Below are 18,343 nucleotides of genomic sequence, written 5' to 3'. Positions count from 1 at the left end.
ATTCTCATTTAATCCTGGTTTATCATACATGGTTCGTTCCTGGTTTATTCGTGCTTTAATCCACATGTAGTCATTGTTTGGCCCTAATTTAATCAACATTTGATTTTCTAGACGGAAAAAAATCAGACTGGAGAAATAATAAAGAAGTTACGGGGAAAACACACCCAAATCCCAGAAATTGAAACTGAACAATTAGTAAAACTGGGAGACTGAGAAGTTGATCTCAAAACAAAATGTGAGAAATGCAAGACCTGACTGAATAGGCCTGGTGTCATTGGTCTGTGAATTGACTTTGGGAGCCTGCTAAGATTAAATCTTATTTCATGTTCTCTGACACATTTCCTGTCATGTAGCTGTTTACTCGGCTGCTCCAGAGTTTTCATTTGAATGCTGTCTTCAGGACAGTCATTTAAACAGAAAGGATGTGCAGAGATGAGGATCAACGATTCAAACAGATGTTTTAGACTTCCACACTCAGATAAAGATGAGCTGAACTGTAGCGAATCATCAGTCTGTGATTGTCTGTTGAGCCTTGTTTCCTACTTTGGCTCATCAACCTCAGAAGCAGGAAACCAGAGATTAACATGAGGGAAATACGCGGGGTGGGTGGACTCTCCAGACAGGAACCTAAAGTCAACTAAACACAGATTCTGGTATCCAGAGGTGGATCTAGAAAACTTTACATGTGGGGACAAAGGAGGCACAAAAGGTCTAGGCAGGTTGGCAATGCTGGACCTCTTCATTGAAGAATGTAAGAAATCTCTTATATGTAGATGGAATCAACAACACATCCAAAAGAACACTAAAACTATTTATCGTGTCATTTTATTTTCTAAGAAACAAGTTATAGGATTTGCTTTTATTATAACATAAAATTATGACATAAATTGACAACATCCATAAAGCCTGAACTATCTGACTTCATAACACACCTGTAGACCTGAGCAGGTATGTTATTCATTGAAACATCTAATATCACTTGAATTTATACCCAGAATAAATCCATACCAGGTGGTCCAGCTGGATAGGCTGGACTCTCTGACTCTGTGCCTTCCTTCTCTCCTATGTCAGATTCCTCTGCACCGTCTTCTTTCTCTCTCTGACTCTGAAATATCATCTTCACCACTTACGCTCAGGACCTGAGCGTACGTTCACTCATTTCTTCACCTGTGGCACTTTCAGTGGCCTCCTTCACCCGTGACCCTTATGGGGCCTCATGTATGAAGCGTACTTACGCACAAAAACCTTGCGGCACAATGTTACGCACAACTTGGCATGAACAAAAATTAACGTTGCGTGAAAGTGTGCGAAAGTCCACGCAAACTTTTGACCTACTGTGAAAATGTGCAAAAGCAACTTTTTCAATCGACAATAATTAAGTATAGAGAACTAAAACTCCCCTAAGTCCACTGAAATATGACTCCATCCAGCTTATTTATTTATTTTTAACCGTGTCCTATCTGGCAGAGTAGCTCAGTATTGTATAGACGCTGCCTTGGTATTATTTCAGTTGTTACGGACACGGAGACAGAAATGCAAAGGAAAAAATAAGAATCACGAAAGGGGGGCAAAAACAAAAAGGAAAGAGAAGGAGAAAAGAATGGAGGAGAGAAAGAAGGGTGAAGAGAATACAAGATAACACCCTGCTTGCTTCTATACCTGCAGAAACATACATACATATTACCAGCTTTTTTACCATTTACATTCCCACCCTCATGCATACACATAAAAGCACTCACACCCACGCACCCAACGTAAAGACGAACAACAATGCACATCGTACACTCACTGACACTCCCCATACATACTCTATACTCCCAGGTCCAGGTGCCGATACCCCATAGGGACAACCAGCCCCCGGACCCAAGAGGTGGTCCTCTTCCCTCCACAGGTGGAGACAGGCAGACCACACCAGCAACTGAACCTGCTGCGGGCTACCCCGGGCTCGTGCCTGAACCTGAGCAACCCCGGCCCAGACCCCAGTCCCCAACGACCCCCATCCTCATCTGGAAAGGGGGCCATGTACAAAAGAGGGGTCTACATGGTCCAAATTAGCCCGCCAACTAGAGCCTCCACAGAATAAAATAGTCCTAACCCCCTAGTGAATTCCGATCCCAACCCCATGAGCCCCCCACCCCCAATGAACCCCAACATGAATTTCCCCACAGGGCCACCCCCAACCAGGACAAAGATATCAAACACATGCCCCTGAACCCGAACGCCATGAATCCCCTCCCCACAGCACATGGGCACACCCCCACAGGTGAGCTTCATCCCCAAAAAGCCGATGAAGCAACACCACACAGCTCCGCTCCAAGCACCCCCGCCGTGTCCCGCCCCCACCACACCACCACACAGCGCGCCGCGACGGCAAGGCAATGGCCCAGCGCAACGCCACCCCAGCCCTGCCCACAGGAGCAACAGGGCAGACACCATCGAGCGCCATGCTCACAACAGAACCCCCGACCCCACACCAAGATGGGACAAACTCATCCGGCAAGAGGTCCCCGGCCATCTAGCTTATTTAATTCATGGAGCATCAAACCTGATGTTTCTTCATGACTTTGAGATGTTATGGTTTAAACTGAATCACATTCAGCCTCAATAACGTCACACACCTCAGAAAATGATGGAAACAACCTCAGTCGGATGGAAACTGTGAAACCTCCTCTGTTTCTGTCACCTGTAGATGGAAATGCTCATCAGTCTGAGCGATGAGGAGCAGAAAATGCATGAGAAACATCTAAGGGACACTTTCATTCTTACTGAGAAGAAAACGGTGTCGGATCAGCAGATTAACTCCTAACAAGTCAGGTTTGATGATTCCTCAGATGGACCAGCTGGAGACAATCACACATGTCCATAAATAGCTGCTAAATGTCCTCCTATTTGTGGAATTATGGCAGCTGTGGTTCAGCTGGAGGACGTCACCAATGGAAGACGTCAGAGATCCTCCTGACCTGCTGGGACATGATGATGCATGGCTCATCAGCTGGTTCAGATTGTCCAAGACAATCATCTTGGAGCTCTGCATGGAGCTGGGCTCCGTGGTACAGAGGGAAATCAGGAGGAACCTTGGGTCTCTGGTACCTGTACCACTTCTCACAACCATGCGGTCCTTTCAACCAGAGCTTCTCAGAGGGAGCTGACTGACAGGTCGGGTATTTAACAGTCATCCCTGAATCGGGCCGTGCCAGCTATATGGGTCGGCCTCATCCAGATGTTGCTCAGATATAGAAAGATCCCCTAAACTGTGGTTCTCATTTGCAGCGAGGAGCCACTTTCTGAATGTGATCAGAACTACAGACTGGACCCATACTGCTATAAGGGCCCCACCTGGAAGTCAGTATGCTTTAGTGAATAGAAAGCATCTTCATTCAATATATGTGCAACCTATTAGTGATGCGCAGATGTGTCTTACTAATGCACACTTTGGCCTCCTCAGGTCATGTTTCATTTATACTATAAGAATAAAACGTGTTGGGAACAAACCTTAAGCAGATTTCGTGCGCGATGGCGGCTTCTAAGTGATTTTCTATGTTTTATGTGGCGTCTTGAATGGTTGTAAGGATTTAAAGTTACTCACATAGTGTGTGTGGTGACAGTCTTCCTCACAGAAATATAAGAGGAATGTTCACATCATTATAATGATTAGCATTAAGCTGTAATTCAGCTCAGTGCTGCAGCTAGACAGCGATGTGTGGATCTGTTGCAGACATTGTAGAACTAAAAGGGTTCGAGCCGACAAACGTTTTAGTCCAACCAGTTTTGAGTTGCTGATCTCATTCAACAAGTTGTTGGTTTGCTGTAACTCACCACAAACATCCCTCATGGTGTGCAGACAGAGTCTCTCTTAGCTTTTTTCCACTGACAGGAACCGGTTCTTTGACTGTCACAGCACCGTTGCCATGGTTATTCGGACACGTGGTGGGTGCCTTCCGGTTATTTATACTACTTTGCATATGTATTTAGGGCCGGGGACTGGGCGGTTCTAGCGCCACGTGCAGCTATGTCTAATCCACCGCAAGTTGGGATGTATGAAGGCTACTTGTGTGGTGACATGTCTACGCAAGGTTTCTACATTAAAATTATTTTGTGCGCAGCAAGTTTTAGAATTTTTCCCTACAGCAAACTTTTAGTATGAAAGCTGGAGACTCTTTGAGGTCCCTGGTCTCTCTATCATTCCTCCTTCCTCATATCTCACAGTCTCTTCTTCCTTCTCATCCCTCTTTTTAGACAAAGAAACTGGGAATGTCTGCACTTTTAAATTTCCTTTTCATTGTGATCTGCAATGTCCAGCATCAAGATTTGGAAAAATAGCCCATTTATTATCACAAGTGGTCTAAAAAACCAGAAATGATCACATTCACATCAGCTGTTATATCTAGAAATCTTATTTTCATGGCAGCCAATTTATTATTTTGCCATTCGGGGTTAGGGTTAGCAGATGTATCGTGGTTTAATTGTGCCTCATATCATGATATTGATCATATAGAGCCGTCAGTGAAACTGCAGCCCGTAAAGAAAGCAAACCCGAACCTTTGTTTTCATAGCTAAACTTTTCATTAACTGTTGTTGTGCTTATTGTCAGCTAAACTAACAAGGGAAACAAGCTAACACTCTAATAAATCACACGCCAGTGAGTCACTGCCAGCCGATTAATAAACCTCAGCAGACATTTCATTCATTGCAAACTTAAGTTGCCTTTACTGTTGTGTTAAAACATCACCTGGACAAACTGACTTTAACTGCAGAAACTTGAACAGCTCCGTTGCTCCACTCTGCAGGGCTGCAGACAGACTGCCTCAGTAATGTGCATAAGACTCAGACAGAGTTTGATGCAGGGTTGTTACTAAGTTTTTAGGGACCTCAGATTATACCTACAACTATATAGTTTTGATAAATTAGTGTTTAATTTGAAGGCTGTAAGAGGCTTTTGGACAAACAAGTGATTAGTAATTACAAGTATTTTAAGGACATAAACGTAGGGGGCAGCTGTGGAGGAAAGTCTCTACTGCTGGGGGTCAGTTGCCCCACGGAGATCTGCCCCTGCTGATATCATTAGCAGAATAGCTCTGGTTGTGTCCAGCTCCTCAGTCAGATGGTTTAATGAGTTTACCTGAATTAGTCCAGTCATTAACATTAAAGTAAGTTAGTTGCACTAACTCAGACCTGATTCAGAGTTCATCCATCAGAATAAAGTCTGGTTCTGTGTGTCCAGGTCCAGTTTACCTGATCACTGAGTTCTGTCGTCATGGAGACTTGCAGAGCTACCTGCAGGGGAAAAAAGCCCCATTTGGACAGGTGGACATGCCCGGGAGAAGGTGAACCAACCCTCTGACCTATCTCTCTCTCTTTCTCTCTCAGCTATTACTCAGTATCTCTCGCCCACAGTAACAGTGATGGAGGTTATATGGACATGAACAAGGACGACAGTGGATGTTATGTCGCTCCGAAGGAGCTCGGAGACGCCCAGCCTGCCGTGCATGAGACAGTGCATGCCCTTACAGGTGGTGTCATGTGACCAGTCAAACACAACCAGGAATAACATGGAGCAGGAATGGGAACTGATGATCATCATTGCGGTTCTCTTTCAGACCACCAGGCGGCGACATCGCTTCTCTTTAGTGACTCCCCCCTCCTAACCCTCAAAGACCTGGTCAGCTTCTCCTTCCAGATTGCTCAGGCCATGGACTTCCTGTCCTCCAGGAAGGTACCACCCCTTTCTCATTATTAAGTTTTTACAGATATTGTTTTATACACTCACCGGCCACTTTATTAGGTGATTTAAGTGACTCTGAATGGTTGTTGGTGCCAGACGGGCTGGTCGGAGTATTTCAGAAACGGCTGATCTACTAGGATTTTCACGCACTACCATCTCTAGGGTTTACAGAGAATGGTCAGAAAAAGAGAAAATATCCAGTGGGCTGCAGTTCTGTGGCCCAAATGCCTTGTTGATGCCAGAGGTCAGAGGAGAATGGCCAGACTAGTTCCAGCTGATAGAAAGACAACAGTAACTCAAATAACCACTCGTTACAACCAAGGTATGCAGAAGAGCATCTCTGAATGCACAATATGTCGAACCTTGAGGCAGATGGGCTACAGCAGCAGAAGACCACACCGGGTACCGCTCCTGTCAGCTAAGAACAGGAAACTGAGGCTACAATTGACACATGGCTCATCTCAGACTGGTTTCTTGAACATGACAATGAGTTCACTGGACTCAAATGGCCTCCAGTCACCAGATCTCAATCCATTAGAGCACCTTTGGGATGTAGTGGAACGGAAATTCGCATCATGAATGTGCAGCCGACAAATCTGCAGCATCTGTGTGATGCTATCATGTTAATATGGACCAAACTCTCTGAGGAATGTTTCCAGAACTTTGTTGAATCTATGCCACCAAGGATTAAGGCAGTTCTGAAGGCAAAAGGGGGTCCAATCCGGTACTAGCAAGGTGTACCTAATAAAGTGGCCAGTGAATGTAGATCACACCTGGTCAGTGTGGAGTATTCCAGTCCATTTTTGACAAAGCCCATAAGTTGAGTTTTTTCTAGTTGATTTCAATGTTGGCCTTGATGTAAAAAATCTCTGTTCAGTGTAGATAAAACCAATTCAACTATAAACAGTAGTTCAGGTTCTAAATCAGAGAAGATCATATGGACTCATTAAAAGCTGTTAAACTGCCCTTTAATTTAGCACCAATAAGAAGCTCTGCTGCAGATGCTAACTTCAACATCAAGAGCAGCTAAATGTTAGCGACTCACTGTATTCTCACAGGGTTTACAGATGGTTCTCTTGCTTTGACACCGGTGAAATGGTCCTTTCCCACTCTGCTGAGTCAGAAGCAAGTCTGAGCCTCATGTTGGTTGACTTCATGATAGAACCCAACTCTGTCAATGATTTATATTCACATGGCTAACATTTATAATCTGATGGAAATATTCTGAAATATAAGTGTGTAAAAGTCTGGAATGTGGGAATCAGAAATCTGTAGGAACCCTGGAGAAAAACTGAATGATGACCTCCTGACCTTTTACAGACATGTGGCTGTTTGCAGCAAAGGTTTCACATTCAGACCAACATTAACCCTCATTAATAATTGTCATAGACAAATTTCTGTTAGAATCTGCTGGATTCTACTTGTTCTGTGGTCAGTTTGTTTTATGTTAATACAACACTGACTCATCCCTTGAGTTTAGGAGCCCGTCTGCCTGAATGATTCAGAGGTCAGAGTTCATTTCCTCTGAAAATGTTCTGTTCAAGAACTGGGATCACACAGTTTGAAGAAGCAGCTAAAGTCAAAAGAATGGTTTTCAGACCTTCAGGAAGCCTGCAGAACTGTTGATCCACAACACCAAGACACAGAAAGGTCTGCGACAGAGGAAGAAATGTTTACCATCATCTATGATATGCTGGTCCAGATGTGTCTTTGTGGAACCACAGGGTTCCCACCAGGACTTTTTAGGAGTGTGGGGGATGCTAAAGAGAAACTATTTTTTTCAGTCAGTCAGTCATTTTCTACCGCTTATTCCATAGTGGGTTGTGGGGCAGCTGGTGTCTATCTCCAGCAGTCTATGGGCGAGAGGCAGGGTCCACCCTGAACAGGTCACCAGTCCATCGCAGGGCAACACACAAACAACCATGCACACACTCATTCATACACCTAAGGGCAATTTAGAGACCAATTAACCTAACAGGCATGTCTTTGTACTGTGGGAGGAAGCCGGAGTACCTGGTGAGAACCCACGCATGCATGGGGAGAACATGCAAACTCCATGCAGAAAGACCCCCGGTTGGGAGTCGAACCCAGGACCTTCTTGCTGCAAGGCAACAGTGCTACCAACTGCGCCACCGTGCAGCCCTTATTATTTTTTTATTACTGTTTATTATTATTTTATTGTTATTATTTATTATTGTGTGACTTTAGCAATTAATTCACCTGTTGCACACAACTTTAACATAGTTCAGTACAGAGTTAGCACACAGCTGGAGATAAATAGTTATTTTATTTATATTTGCTGACTAGGCGCATTAAGTAAAATCAAAGGTTCTACAGTGAGCTCCAATAACCCAATGTGAAAGCCTACCAGCTTCATCTGCGGTTATTTCCAGCCACTGGAGGTTTTCTTTCCATGCTGGTAAGATTTCAGACCTCCGTTTCTTCTGCTTGTGATGCCCTCCAACAGCAGAAATGACGTCCTTGTCTAAGACTGGTGCAGTGTTGGTTACTGGCAGCAGGCCGCCATTTTGTTCCTCGCCATTGTTGGAATGACCGTTAACTGATTTGTGCTCAGCAGCTACCGGGAAGAACGCCTTGATATGACGCTGTTTATACGCACCCTTTAAGGCTGACATGATTTTAAAAAGCTTTACCGTTGGCGGTCGCACAGGGTCAAATGGTGAAAGGAAGCGGGAACAGACTCAGCGCAAGCGCAATAGTCAACATAGAAACCACACGGAAGGAGCCGATAGGCGCATAAAAAATGAGCGCATCGGTCCAATTCTAGCGTAACGGTGACAACTTTCAGCGTGGTGGCCCGCTACGTTGAAATGCACTGGCGAGAACCCTGAACCATGTTGTCCATGTTCTGTGTCCTTCAGTGTGTCCACAGGGACCTGGCAGCCAGGAATGTTCTTGTCTGTGATGGAAAGCTGCTGAAGATCTGTGACTTTGGTTTGGCCAGAAACCTTCAGAAGAGTCAGGATTACATCATCAGGGGAAACGTCAGTTAGCACATTCAACATTAGTCCCTGTCTTATGAAATCATCAGGTGTGGAGCTCAGCTGTCCCCTCCTGTTTTGTTTCAGAGCTTCCTGCCGCTGAAGTGGATGTCTCCAGAGAGCATCTTTCAGAACATCTACAGTTCTGAGAGCGATGTCTGGTCCTACGGAGTCGTACTGTGGGAAATCTTCTCTCTGGGTAACCCTGTCTGACCAGTTTACATCTATAGACACCAATATAAATAGTCTGCATGAGGTGGTGATTGTATATTTTGTCCAAGGCTGCAGCCCATACCCCGACCTCCAGACAACCCGACAGTTTGGTTCTGCTCTGAAGAGAGGACACAGAATGGACCGACCGGAACATGCTCCCTCTGACTTGTATGACCACACGCCAGCACTTGTTACATCCCAAATACGCTCACACAGACAGACACAGAACTCCCACTTTAACCTTCAGTACCAGTTCCAAGGTCTGAGTCCCAGTAGAACCACATGAACAGTCTGATGTCAGTGGAGATGGGGGTGTTCAGGTGAATAGAATAGAATATATCCTTTATTAATCTAAACTGTCAGCTCACAGCAGCAACTGAGACATTCACAGTTAGAAAAACCATCTTAAACAAAATAAATAAAACTGTTAATTCTAATAATACAAGGAGGATGCTCCATCATTGCTTTATCTGCTCTGAAGTATACAATAAAACATGAAGCACAATAAATGAGTGGATGGAAAATCCAGGTTATTATTATTAGCTGTTGGCAGGAATGAGTTCCTGTAGGGGCTTCTCCTGAAGCTTGGAAAGATAAGCCAAGAATGTCCTGAGCATGATGTTGGTGGAGGTGTTACTGATTACAGAGCGTTCTCACCTCTGCCACCTGCTGTCCTACTTCCTGTAGTGTCCACTTCTGGTGTTATGGACCATCTTCTTCTACGAGAGGTGGTCTCTGATGTTACAGCAGAACCCTTTGCACCACGCAGTAACCACTGGAGGACAGTCTGAAACAATGGTGGAGAGCTTTAGTCCTGGGAGGCTGGTGTGCTGCATGTTTTAGATGTATTTGCCTCCAACACACCTGAATCACATAGCTGACTCATCTACTCCACCTGACACAGAGTTCTGCTGAAACCTGCTGATGATTCAGGTGTGTTCAAGCACAGAAACATTTAAAACCTGCAAAATAACAACCTCTGAGGACTTGGGGCCTCATGTATGAAGCCTGCGTACTCACAAAATTCTCGTAGCACAATGTTTTATGCACAACTCGGCATGTACTAAAATGAACGTTGTGTGAAATTGTGCGTAAATCCTGCCGTGAAAATGAGTGTTAGCCACACAAACTTCTTCAATCGACAATAATAAACTACAGGGAACTAAACCTCACTGTCTGAAATATGACTCCATCCATTTTAATTCATGGAGCATCAAACCTGATGTTTCTTCATGACTTTGAGATGTTATGGTTTAAACTGAATCACATTCAGCCTCAATAACGTCACACACCTCAGAAAATGATGGAAACAACCTCAGTCGGATGGAAACTGTGAAACCTCCTCTGTTTCTGTCACCTGTAGATGGAAATGCTCATCAGTCTGAGCGATGAGGAGCAGAAAATGCATGAGAAACATCTAAGGGACACTTTCATTCTTACTGAGAAGAAAACGGTGTCGGATCAGCAGATTAACTCCTAACAAGTCAGGTTTGATGATTCCTAAGGTGGACCAGCTGGAGACAATCACACATGTCCATAAATAGCTGCTAAAGTTGCTCCTCACTGTGGAACGATGGCAGCTTTGGTTCAGCTGGAGGACATCACCAATCATCTTGGAGCTCTGCATGGAGCTGGGCTCAGTGGTCCAGAGGGAAACCAGGAGGAACCGGCCTCATCCTGATGTTGCTCAGATATAGAAAGTTCCCCTAAACGGTGGCTAAAATGTTAAACATTATATTGCAATTTGCAGCAATTAGCCGGTTTCTAAATGCAGTCAGAGCTATGGACTGCTTCAAGGACACCATCTGTAAATGACTATTTTTTTTTGTGTGAATAGAAAGCATCTTCATTCAGTATATGATAACCTATCTTTAAAGCGCTAATGTGTCCCATGAAAGCAATGGCTCGTTGGCCTCCTCAGCTCATGGTTACTTTCTACTATAATAATAATTATAATTATTCTAATTATAATAGTTGTGTTGGGAACAAACTTCAAGCAGGTTTGGTGCATGATGGCAGCTTCTAATGTGATGTTTTTTGTCTGTCCTGAATGGTTTTAAAGGTTTAAAGTACTTCACATCGTCTGAGTGATAGAAATAACTGAACTATAATTGAGCTCAAAGCAGAAGTTGGATTTGACACATAGCCTAAATTGCTAAATACGTTTTATTCTGGCTATAGTTCGTAATTCAGCTCCTACCGTGTTAACGGCATTTAACCTTCTGCCTCTCACTTTTTAAAATGTATCAATAATACCGGGGGAAAGACTGACAGATCATCTCGGACACTGAGATCTGTATTTCATATTCAGTGAATCTCCTCTCATGGTTACTTGGACACGTGGTGGGGGACTTCCGGCTATTTATTTTACTTTGCAGATGTATTTATGGGCGGGGACAAGGCGGTTCCAGCGCCACCTGCAGCTGCCCAGAATTCACCATAAATTGGGATGTATGAAGGCTACGTTTGCAGTGACACGTCTACGTATAGTTTCTACATCTGAATTTTTTGTGCGCAGCAAGTTTTAGAATTTGTCCCCACGGCAAACTTTTGGTATGAAAACTGGAGACTCTTTAGGACATAAGTGCCCTGCCCAAGAAGCCCCAACATTAGTGCTTACAGGGCAAAAGGTTCAAGATCAACGTCTGACACAAACATTAAAACCAAAACATAACAAGTCAGCTAAAATGATACAGTTCCAGGTCCAAGGTCCAGCTTAGGAACAGAAGCTGTTCTATTCCTGTTGCAGGGGTGTGAACCCCCCCAGAGAGACCACAGCCAGGTCTACTGTGCTGTGAAGATCATTCCATCACCAAGGTCCCACACAGATTGACACCACCCTGTAGGACTGACAGAACCAGATGATGTTCCTCATAGGAAGCTTGTAGCTTCTAGAATTGAGTTTAAAATACACCATGGTAACGTCAGCATGTACAGCACAGACCAAAGGTTTGGACACACCTTCTCATTCAGAGTTTTCTTTATTTGATGGGGCCAAGCGTGCTGCAGCCATGGTGGTAGCTGAGGCAAAAACTCCTCAGAGGAGGTCAGTGAGGCCATGGAGATGGACTACCGGTCGGCCTCGAAGCAATTCATGCAATTTACAGATATATAATAGTTAAGGCAGGTGGTGATAGTGCATTATGCTTATTAGTTTTCAGTGTATATTGTATTCATCAAGGAACAATTCTTCATTTTTAATTATTTTTGCGCATTTCTACACATAGTTTTCATAGAATATTGTCATGGATGGGTTTTTTTTTCAATAAAATTCCTCTAGTTGGAAACAAAAGGATACTATTTAGTACGATTTTTTTATTATCTTATTATATTCTGTTCAAAATGGCACATTTCGATGATACACAGACTAAATGTCATCTTCAAAGGCTGTGTCATTTGCTAGAGTCCTACAAATCAACACTTTTATTTCACCAAATTTTCTTTTATAAGGTGAAAACACAATTTTACTTGTAACCAGTGAGGACACCATTTGTAAAGCTTCCTGTCCAAAAGCCTATTAGTTCGATACTGAGATTGCCAAGGTGCGCTTGAACGCCTCATCACATGAGCTGTGTCAGAGCCGAGTTTGCAGGCTGCTACTCAGTTGACGCTGCATAAAGACTAAGCAGACACGGAGTACAGGTCCTTCTCAAAATATTAGCATATTGTGATAAAGTTCATTATTTTCCATAATGTCATGATGAAAATTTAACATTCATATATTTTAGATTCATTGCACACTAACTGAAATATTTCAGGTCTTTTATTGTCTTAATACGGATGATTTTGGCATACAGCTCATGAAAACCCAAAATTCCTATCTCACAAAATTAGCATATCATTAAAAGGGTCTCTAAACGAGCTATGAACCTAATCATCTGAATCAACGAGTTAACTCTAAACACCTGCAAAAGATTCCTGAGGCCTTTAAAACTCCCAGCCTGGTTCATCACTCAAAACCCCAATCATGGGTAAGACTGCCGACCTGACTGCTGTCCAGAAGGCCACTATTGACACCCTCAAGCAAGAGGGTAAGACACAGAAAGACATTTCTGAACGAATAGGCTGTTCCCAGAGTGCTGTATCAAGGCACCTCAGTGGGAAGTCTGTGGGAAGGAAAAAGTGTGGCAGAAAACGCTGCACAACGAGAAGAGGTGACCGCACCCTGAGGAAGATTGTGGAGAAGGACTGATTCCAGACCTTGGGGGACCTGCGGAAGCAGTGGACTGAGTCTGGAGTAGAAACATCCAGAGCCACCGTGCACAGGCGTGTGCAGGAAATGGGCTACAGGTGCCACATTCCCCAGGTCAAGCCACTTTTGAACCAGAAACAGCGGCAGAAGCGCCTGACCTGGGCTACAGAGAAGCAGCACTGGACTGTTGCTCAGTGGTCCAAAGTACTTTTTTCAGATGAAAGCAAATTCTGCATGTCATTCGGAAATCAAGGTGCCAGAGTCTGGAGGAAGACTGGAGAGAAGGAAATGCCAAAATGCCAGAAGTCCAGTGTCAAGTACCCACAGTCAGTGATGGTCTGGGGTGCCGTGTCAGCTGCTGGTGTTGGTCCACTGTGTTTTATCAAGGGCAGGGTCAATGCAGCTAGCTATCAGGAGATTTTGGAGCACTTCATGCTTCCATCTGCTGAAAAGCTTTATGGAGATGAAGATTTCATTTTTCAGCACGACCTGGCACCTGCTCACAGTGCCAAAACCACTGGTAAATGGTTTACTGACCATGGTATCACTGTGCTCAATTGGCCTGCCAACTCTCCTGACCTGAACCCCATAGAGAATCTGTGGGATATTGTGAAGAGAACGTTGAGAGACTCAAGACCCAACACTCTGGATGAGCTAAAGGCCGCTATCGAAGCATCCTGGGCCTCCATAAGACCTCAGCAGTGCCACAGGCTGATTGCCTCCATGCCACGCCGCATTGAAGCAGTCATTTCTGCAAAAGGATTCCCGACCAAGTATTGAGTGCATAACTGTACATGATTATTTGAAGGTTGACGTTTTTTGTATTAAAAATACTTTTCTTTTATTGGTCGGATGAAATATGCTAATTTTGTGAGATAGGAATTTTGGGTTTTCATGAGCTGTATGCCAAAATCATCCGTATTAAGACAATAAAAGACCTGAAATATTTCAGTTAGTGTGCAATGAATCTAAAATATATGAATGTTAAATTTTCATCATGACATTATGGAAAATAATTAACTTTATCACAATATGCTAATATTTTGAGAAGGACCTGTATGTTTATTCCTAGTTTGTTTGTGTTTATGAGTAACAAGTAAGTTTGATGCTTTACAGTATGTTTACTGTACTTTCATGCTAATTTATGTTAGCTTTGTAATGTTGATTCACAATGCTGCAGATGCAGTAATGTTATTTGTTGACCGTACTCCGTGCGCATTGATAAACTCACCGAATGTCAAGTTAGAACATACAGTACAGACCAAAAGTTTGGACACACCTTCTCATTCAAAGAGTTTTCTTTATTTTCATGACTATGAATATTGTAGCTTCACACTGAAGGCATCAAAACTATGAATTAACACATGTGGAATTATATACTGAACAAAAAAGTGTGAAACAACTGAAAATATGTCTTATATTCTAGGTTCTTCAAAGTAGCCACCTTTTGCTTTGATTACTGCTCCGCACACTCTTGGTATTCTGTTGATGAGCTTCAAGAGGTAGTCACCTGAAATGGTTTTCACTTCACAGGTGTGCCCTGTCAGGTTTAATAAGTGGGATTTCAAGTCTTATAAATGGGGTTGGGACCATCAGTTGTGTTGTGCAGGAGGTGGATACAGTTCACAGCTGATAGTCCTACTGAATAGACTGTTAGAATTAGTATTATGGCAAGAAAAAAGCAGCTAAGTAAAGAAAAACGAGTGGTCATCATTACTTTAAGAAATGAAGGTCAGTCAGTCCGAACAATTGGGAAAACTTTGAAAGTGTCCCCAAGTGCAGTCACAAAAACCATCAAGCGCTACAAAGAAACTGGCTCACATGAGGACCGCCCCAGGAAAGGAAGACCAATAGTCACCTCTGCTGCGGACGATAAGTTCATCCGAGTCACCAGCCTCAGAAATCGCAGGTTAACAGCAGCTCAGATTAGAGAACAGGTCAATGCCACACAGAGTTCTAGCAGCAGACACATCTCTAGAACAGCTGTTAAGAGGAGACTGTGTGAATCAGGCCTTCATGGTAAAATAGCTGCTAGGAAACCACTGCTGAGGACAGGCAACAAGCAGTAGAGACTTGTTTGGGCTAAAGAACACAAGGAATGGACATTAGACCAGTGGAAATCTGTGCTTTGGTCTGATGAGTCCAAGTTTGAGATCTTTGGTTTCAACCACCGTGTCTTTGTGCAGCGCAGAAGAGGTGAACGGATGGACTCTACATGCCTGGTTCCCACCGTGAAGCATGGAGGAGGAGGTGTGATGGTGTGGGGGTGCTTTGCTGGTGACACTGTTGGGAATTTATTCAAAATTGAAGGCATACTGAACCAGCATGGCTACCACAGCATCTTGCAGCAGCATGCTATTCCATCCGGTTTGCGTTTAGTTGGACCATCATTTATTTTTCAACAGGACAATGACCCCAAACACACCTCCAGGCTGTGTAAGGGCTATTTGACCAAGAAGGAGAGTGATGGGGTGCTGCGCCAGATGACCTGGCCTCCACAGTCACCGGACCTGAACCCAATCGAGATGGTTTGGGGTGAGCTGGACCGCAGAGTGAAGGCAAAAGGACCAACAAGTGCTAAGCATCTCTGGGAACTCCTTCAAGACTGTTGGAAAACCATTTCAGGTGACTACCTCTTGAAGCTCATCAACAGAATACCAAGAGTGTGTGGAGCAGTAATCAAAGCAAAAGGTGGCTACTTTGAAGAACCTTGAATATAAGACATATTTTCAGTTGTTTCACACTTTTTTGTTCAGTATATAATTCCACATGTGTTCATTCATAGTTTTGATGCCTTCAGTGTGAAGCTACAATATTCATAGTCATGAAAATAAAGGAAACTCTTTGAATGAGAAGGTGTGTCCAAACGTATGGTCTGTACTGTAGCAGTCAACATAAAATCAATCATTCTGTTCCCCATGCTTCTCTGATAGCTCCAACGTGTGTCTCATCCCATTGTTCCAGGTATGATGTGATGAAACAGTGCTGGGATGAAGATCCTCTGTCCAGACCATCGTTCTCCTCATTGGTCACTACTGTGGGCAGCATGTTGAGTGCTGAATACAGACAGGTCAGCACACCTGTAAAGCCAGAGTCTCAATGAGGGCATGAAGTTCATCCTGAGAGTAACTCCACTTAATGTTTCTTTTGGTTCTTAGAATTACCTGCAGTTGACTGAAGACTTCCTAAAAGGAGAAAACCCAGCTGTTGTTCAGTCCACACGGAGTTTATCCAGAAGAGCAGAAGATGAGATGGATGGACGGAAGAAAAACACAACAGGTAGAAGACATCTTCAAAGGAGCAGGAACATCTTGTGGTTCAGATTCTTCAAGGAAACTAAACTCACAGCTCTTCCGCTTCACAGGAAGTCCTGCCTCAGAAATTGAGGTTCACCTGTTGGAGGCCGATCTAGAGGAGTCGGGCCCCTCCCACAGCACTTACATCATCCCTGTCTCTGATGTCACCATAGAAACCAGCACTGCGCCGGACGCAGTCAGGTACCTTTAACAGCAACACAGACGGTCCTGTTAGAGAGGAAGGAGATCTGACAATGAGTTCAGTCCGAACACAAACAGAACACCATCTGAACTTAACCACAGTTCTCACTGGAAGAACCTCTGGTCCAATGTTGCTTCAGTTCACTGAGATTTCTGTCCAGCTCTCTGAATGTCTGAAGGTCCCATCATAGCATTTCAAATAGGCTGAATAGTGGACTTTGACAAGGTCACTTCAACCATTATCTTGTAGTTCGGCTGCTGGGTTTGAGATCATAGTTCTGTTGATGACCCAGTTCGGACCAGGCTTCAGTGTTTGGACAAATAGCCACACATTTCACTCTAGAATACACTGGTTTACAGAGAAGATAATGGTCCACTCAATGACAGCAAGGTGCTCAGGTCCTGGAGCTGCAAAACAAGCCCAGATCATCATCCCTCCACCACTGTGATTTGTCGGTATAAGGTGTTCGTGCTGATCATCTGTGTCTGATTTTCTCCAAACACAGTTCTGTGGATTATGGTCAAACATCTCTACTTTGGTCTCATCTCTCTGAAGGACATTGTTCCGGAGGTTCTGTTCTTGATTCAGATGTGAACTAAAGTCCTGCTGCCATATTGGTTTTAGAGATGCCATCAGAGACATCTTTTAATTTCAGTAGAACCAGTCAGAGCCAGTGCTGTTCCTGGTTGTTTCTGGTAGATGTGTGTCATGTGGGTCCTTCACTTGTTTTTGGGGTCCAGATGATGATTTTTAAGCCTGACACATGAGATAAGGTTTCAGGTGTGATCTGGTGAAAAAGGCAGGAACCAGAAGAGCAGAACACTAAAACGTCATGTCTTTTTGCTTTTATTGTGAAACATCTGCAGGAAGTTGGTGAAACAAGCTTCTTTAAGGATCAGGCTTAAACTTTTTGCCAAAGTCATCGAGTCGGGTGAAATTTCAGTGGTGTTTCCTTGGTGTTAACAGTCTGTTTCTCCTTTAGCTTACAGCTGTCAGGTCCTGCCACCATCCCAGAGTCAAAGGAAGTGGCATCATCACCAGAAGCTGCAGAGCCTCCTACTCCATCCTGCAGCCATGAGGAAGAGGAGGAGAGCTGCCTGTGAAGGTGTCACCTCACAGACTGGAGATTGTGATTGCCTGCTGCAGCTGGAATAATCTGACAGTGTGTGTGTGCCCTCAGTACAGACTGCAAGGCTGCAGAGGAACTGTCATATATGTAGAAACTGTGTTTTACAGCTCAGAAATGAAGCTCTGCATGTTTGCATTCTGTAGGCAGGTCTGTTTAACAGATCCTGGTTAGATTTATCATCAGTAATATCCACCATGTAGCTATGCATCAGTTTGTATCTGTTTTTGACTCGGATCAGAACCAAACGCCTAAATAAAATATATCCAGCAGCTTCTCAAAGTCTCATCGAGCAGACCTGATCTTTGCATTTACCAGAGTCTTGATCAGTGGATCCCAAGTCTTCATGACTAAATTCATCTGAGTCTTCATCACCTCACTGATTCTCTCCCTTCATGATACCTGCACATCCTCCTGCCAGAAGGAAGCAGACATCAGCAGAAAGTATGTGTTCTGTAATCTGTAAGAAGTTTTATTTTCCTGTTTGGTTTTAAATGAATCCTTCAAGTTTATACAGGAGACAAAGTTTAGATGTCAGAATAAAAGCAGATTTTAGATGAAGCACCAGGATGCAGCTGAGAATGTTGTAG

At 43.8% G+C, this 18,343-nt stretch overlaps 1 protein-coding gene across 1 annotated transcript in view; it reads left to right on the top strand.

The window, feature by feature from the left end:
* LOC124876578 (platelet-derived growth factor receptor beta-like) overlaps positions 1 to 18,041 on the top strand; it is a 50,729-nt gene extending 32,688 nt beyond the window's left edge. The window contains exons 19-28 of the mRNA XM_047379479.1: positions 5,222 to 5,324; positions 5,395 to 5,510; positions 5,598 to 5,713; positions 8,605 to 8,727; positions 8,812 to 8,923; positions 9,006 to 9,105; positions 16,094 to 16,199; positions 16,288 to 16,408; positions 16,494 to 16,626; positions 17,610 to 18,041. Coding sequence (XP_047235435.1) covers positions 5,222 to 5,324; positions 5,395 to 5,510; positions 5,598 to 5,713; positions 8,605 to 8,727; positions 8,812 to 8,923; positions 9,006 to 9,105; positions 16,094 to 16,199; positions 16,288 to 16,408; positions 16,494 to 16,626; positions 17,610 to 17,730 — 1,151 coding nt within the window. The 3' untranslated portion in view covers positions 17,731 to 18,041. The remainder of the gene's footprint in view (positions 1 to 5,221; positions 5,325 to 5,394; positions 5,511 to 5,597; positions 5,714 to 8,604; positions 8,728 to 8,811; positions 8,924 to 9,005; positions 9,106 to 16,093; positions 16,200 to 16,287; positions 16,409 to 16,493; positions 16,627 to 17,609) is intronic.
* Positions 18,042 to 18,343: the final 302 nt, after the last annotated feature.

This window comes from Girardinichthys multiradiatus, chromosome 11 (assembly GCF_021462225.1).
Source record: "Girardinichthys multiradiatus isolate DD_20200921_A chromosome 11, DD_fGirMul_XY1, whole genome shotgun sequence".
NCBI lineage: Eukaryota > Metazoa > Chordata > Actinopteri > Cyprinodontiformes > Goodeidae > Girardinichthys > Girardinichthys multiradiatus.
The sequence above is the reverse complement of the archived record's forward strand: the minus strand, read 5'-3'. Positions and strand labels throughout refer to the sequence as shown.